This window comes from Rhinopithecus bieti, unplaced genomic scaffold, assembly GCF_001698545.2.
Source record: "Rhinopithecus bieti isolate Rb0 unplaced genomic scaffold, ASM169854v2 scaffold_72445, whole genome shotgun sequence".
Taxonomy (NCBI): domain Eukaryota; kingdom Metazoa; phylum Chordata; class Mammalia; order Primates; family Cercopithecidae; genus Rhinopithecus; species Rhinopithecus bieti.
In genome coordinates this window covers 34,645-39,931 of record NW_016826793.1, presented here as the reverse complement: position 1 = coordinate 39,931, position 5,287 = coordinate 34,645, and the positions used below count along the sequence as shown (strand labels likewise).

Genomic DNA, 5,287 nt, shown 5'->3' with positions numbered 1-5,287 from the left:
GCTAAGAACCACCAGGGGGTGCTCAGAACCACCAGGAGGCACACAGGAAACCAGAGGGTTCTCAGAATTCAGGGGGTGCTCAGGACAGCAGAGGATGCTCAGAACACCAGGGGCGCTCAGAGTAGAAGGTGGTGCTCAGATCACCAAGGGGGAGCTCAAGACACCAGGGACCACTGAGGACATCAGGGTGTGCTCAAGACACCAGGGGTCTCAGAATACAAGGAGTGCTCAGATCACCAGGAGGCGCTCAGGAAATCAGGGGAACTCAGAACACCAGGGGCGCTCAGGACAATAGGGAGTGCTCAGAACCACCAGGGGCGCTGAGGAAACCCTGGGGCACTCAGGACACCAGGGGCGCTCAGAACCACCAGGGGCGCTCAGGACAATAGGGAGTGCTCAGAACCACCAGGGGTGCTGAGGAAACCCTGGGGCACTCAGGACACCAGGGGGCGCTCAGAACCACCAGGGGCGCTCAGGACAATAGGGAGTGCTCAGAACCACCAGGGAGCACTCAGTACAGCAGGGGGCACTCAGACACAAGGGCTCCCTTAGGAGGCAGCTCCACATTAGGTCGCTGGGGAGGGTGGGGTTTCGTGTTTGAACTTGCTATTTTTTGACCTTGTAAAGAAAAGGTCTACCCCAGGATCTCTTAACACTTCTTCCTTGTAACTCATGTTTTGTCTTGTTTTGTTTTACTTTTGGTTTTGGTCACCTACAAAACTTAACCTTAGAACAGAGATTCAATTCAATTTATAATCCTACATATTATCACAGTAATACTAGCGATGACTGATCAGTATAATTTTAATAATAAGGATTGTGTATCCTCAATCCAAACTGTATTTTTATGCAAAGGTTTTTGTTTTCTTAGTTGTGTCAGCCACACAACTATAAATGCTTTTCTATCAATAACTCAGCATATGCATGGTGTTGACTTTCTTTTACTTTCCTCAGCTGCTTGTGGAGCTGAAACACCACTTTAAGACTGGTTTTATCTCTTTTGGTTGTTCCTGGTGATCTGCTCCTCAGACTATTCACCCTCCTTCTCTTCTTCTGTCAAAGCCTTTTATTTTCTTCAGTCTTTGTGTAAGGAAGTAGTAAGTGCCTTTCCTTTATCTCTTCTATGTCTGGGGTATCAGTTCGCTTCTGATGGTCAGTGCAACCAATCATGTTTACAATGTTAATAGTTCTTTTTAGAAGATACTTATTCAACTTCAGTCTCTCTTCCTTCCTCACTGTTTTCTAGGGTCCTGCAGACATCACCCATATCCCACTTTGTTTTAATCTGTTTCTGTTGACCCCAACAGTACCCATAGAACACACGTTTAAGTAGATTTGACTCCTGGAAATAGTGGAGGAGGATTCAATAATTCAGCAGTGCCTCCTGTTCTTCTCCTCAAGTAAACACAAAAGGACAGCAGTGGGGAAATTGGGAATTTTCCCAAATTCTGTGGAAACAGCCAACAAGCACTAGGAGCTTCACACTCTAACACCATTAGCACATAAATCCTCAAGCAACTTATTAAAATTTCCAGGTTAGTCTTTTTCTATCAGAAATGCCATCCAGTGGCAACAACCCATAATATATGGGTCTGGGTTAAAGATGAAAGTGTGACAATGTGCAGACTCTGTCTGAGGAGGAGAACATAAGGAAACTGAAAGTCAGTGGCAGAGAATAAGACAAGGACAGTGGGGAAATTTGAAGCCTCTGACATACGTTTTTTGAACAAAAGGTCTTGGCAAATCTATTGACCTTAGATTCTTTTATCATGGGGCATTTTCAGGGTTCCTAGCTGAGAAAAAAAATGCATAAAACAAAGTGGGATGGGGTGATGTCTGCAGGACCCTAGAAAACAGTGAGGAAGGAAGAGAGACTGAAGTTGAATAAGTATCTTCTAAAAAGAACTATTAACATTGTAAACATGATTGCATGCACGTCCCAAGTCTCCACCTGTGTTCTGTTTGCCTCAGATTTCTAAGAGAAAAAAGCCATAAACCTAGGCCTTGTGTCTGTGTAGGAGGCTCATTTTATAGGCTAGAAATTAGAAGGAAAGGAAAATATGTGTTATTGGTACAGTAGATACAAAGTTGGCTTTATTCTGAATGTATCTGCACCCGCGGATATTCTCAGATGCAACATTCAACTGCAAGAGCCCAACGAAGAAACAAGGCACTCCCCAAATCCTACAAGTTTTTGTATTCACTGTGTGTCCACTGACTCAGCAAATGTGAAACTTCATAGAAGGGCTCCCTTCTGTGTCATAGAATCTTTGCTTCGGGTCTCCCTGTAGAGTTCAATAGGTTTGTTAAGGCTAACCTTAAAAGACATGCTGTCAGCAGTATATGGTGTCACTGAAGGAGTGACACACCAGGACACAGACACTTTTGGTGGGCTGGAGACTGTGGGGGAAAATGTCTGTGAGCCACCACGGCAACCTCACTGCAAGGCAAGGGCTTGGCCGGAGGGGGCACTCGGGAGCCGCCAAGGACAGGTTCCAGCCCCAGAGCAGGGGCACAGGAAGTTGGAGAGAAGGCTCAGGCCCTGGGTCTTCCTTTGTCAGAAAAAAAAATCTAAAATAACTCTTCAATAGGTCACTGACATGCCTTTAAATGTCCTGCTACATCCAAAACATTCATATAACTTAAGGAAATGAGAACTATTTTTAAAGTGGGTTTCTAGGACTATACTATCATAATAGTGAGAATATAAAGGAAGGGCATGTTATTACTAATTCAAAGGGTACAGACTAGTTGAAGAAACTATATTCCAATGAATAAGAAATTCATAGGAATTTCAGACTTCAGTTTTAAGTAATGTTGCCTGTGTTGTGTGAGTGACAGGGCAGTGATGGATCTGAGAATGTGGCAGATGCACAGACCTAGTGAGTCAGAAATCAATATATAAAGATGAGGATCTATGGATATGAACTGGAAATATTTAAATACTTCATGAAAATCTAATAAATAGAGTTCAAAAAAAGTAAGCCAAAATTATGGAAAACACAAATTAGAGAGTTCATAAAGAACTTCAAACTCCTGTTACATCTTCTGATTCCCATGGTCCACAAAATGAGAAAATCAGCTCTAATTATGCATCACAGGGCCAATCTGTAAATCAAGAGTATTTCTCTTGAAGAGCCTGGGGGATCAGACACCAGGCAGGTGCTGGAGACACTGTTTCCAGAGCACACAGTGGATCTCAGGGCCTGCTGGACACTCATGTGGGACATCAGCAGTAACTTTCTGAGAGTCACCAGTGAGCTGTGCTGGTACCTGACGGGTCCAGGAAAAGACCAAGGCACCTTCTCAGTGTCATGGAGAATGATGGTCCCAGAAATGATCCAGGTGGTCTCTATGCTAATCAAATGCAGGTTCGCAATGAGGAGCCTGTTCTATATGGGCTTATTCTTCAGTGAAAGGACCTCTGTCCACAAATGTTTGTAAATGGAGCAGGGGGTGCATTTCCTCCAGCAGAATTAGGGCTTGGACCATCAGCATCTCACTCTTGTGTGGCTGATGTGTCACTTATCTTCCCTTTCTTATCATGGATCAGGCTTTGAGCTATGAAATGCTCTGTCTTATGAATATGCAAATATGCTGATATCCACTGCGGTAAATATGTTCTGTGCTCTAAGAACATCACCCAACAACTACATCCAACCTCAAGAGAAGCCCCTGAGAGCACAGCTTCTCACCATGGACTTGACTTGGAAGGTCCTCCTCTTGGTGGCAGCAGCCACAGGTAAGGGGCTCCCAGGTCCCATTCTTGAGAAGGGAATTGAGTCCAGTCAAGGGGACGTTCATCCACTCCTGTCTCCTCTCCACAGGTGCCCACTCCCAGGTGCAGCTGGTGCAGTCTGGGGCTGAGATTAAGCAGCCTGGAGCCTCAGTGAAGGTCTCCTGCAAGGCTTCTGGATATACCTTCACTAGCTACTACATGCACTGGGTGAGACAGGCCTCTGGACAAGGCCTTGAGTGGATAGGACTGATCTCCCCTTACAATGGTAACACAGGCTACGCACAGAACTTCCAGGGCAGAGTCACCATGACCACAGACACGTCCACGAGCACAGGCTACATGGAGCTGAGCAGCCTGAGATCTGAGGACACAGCCGTGTATTACTGTACGAGAGACACAGTGTGAAAACCCACACCCTGAGAGTGTCAGAAACTCCAGGAAGGAGGCAGCTGTGCTGGCATGGAGGAGGCGACAAAGATTATTAGATTGAAGACTTTCTTAGAAAATGACATTAAGACATTAAAGAAAATGACCAATATCAATGTGTATTTGAGAAATTTCGGTTATTTGAGGTATTTATCATACAAAATTTATTCTGTAAGTAAATTTCAGGGATTGGAGAATGAATGAAATTAACAAATCTGATACAGAACTTCCTCTGAATCAATCTTTGCAAACATCAATTTCTGAATCAACATTGGAAATATTTTGAAACACAAACGCCAAGTTCACATTTTAACTCTTTTATCTCTAGTTAAGAAATGCCAAAAAATCTCATGTTGTGTATGTAACATTTTGAATTCCCACTGACAGTGCATGAAATTTCTTGGTTTTCCACATTCATATTTCCATTTATCATCATGAGAATCGTGAGTTTTAACCATGTTAATGGGTGAGTAGTGATACCTAATTTTTATTTAAATGCACATGTCCCTAATAAAAAATTATATTTAACAATTTTTATATAATTTTGGTGAGATGGCTCTCCTGATAGGTGGTTCATTTTGACTGCATTATTTTCTTTTGATTAGTTGTAAGTTTACTTGCATGTTGATTATAAAATTCATTTAACAAATTAAAATACTTCATTTAACAAATATGTGACTTGGAAGTATTTTCTCCAAGTCTGTGGTTGCTTTTTACTCCCTTATCAGTGGGTATTGCAGAAAAATGTGTCTGTGTGTGTGTTTGCACAAATTTAGATAAAAAACATAGAAAAATTATTCATTCATAGATCATGTATTTGGCATTATATCTGGGGTCTCATTATAAAATACACTGACTATTTTTTACCATGTCTCTCTTTTTTTTTTTTTTTTTTTTTTTTTTTTTGAGGCGGAGTCTCGCTCTGTCGCCCGGACTGGAGTGCAGTGGCCAGATCTCAGCTCACTGCAAGCTCCGCCTCCCGGGTTCACGCCATTCTCCTGCCTCAGCCTCCCGAGTAGCTGAGACTACAGGCACCCGCCACCTCGCCCAGCTAGTTTTGTCTTTTAGTAGAGACGGGGTTTCACCGTGTTAGCCAGGATGGTCTCGATCTCCTGACCTCGT

The 5,287-nt window shown here is 43.2% G+C and overlaps 1 gene segment (V, D, J or C); it reads left to right on the top strand.

Annotated features, from left to right (window-relative positions):
• Positions 1 to 3,655: 3,655 nt before the first annotated feature.
• On the top strand, positions 3,656 to 4,144 carry LOC108523133 (Ig heavy chain V-I region HG3-like). The segment is given in 2 exon segments: positions 3,656 to 3,742; positions 3,828 to 4,144. Coding segments are annotated over 2 exon segments (363 nt in total).
• The last annotated feature ends 1,143 nt before the right edge of the window (positions 4,145 to 5,287 follow it).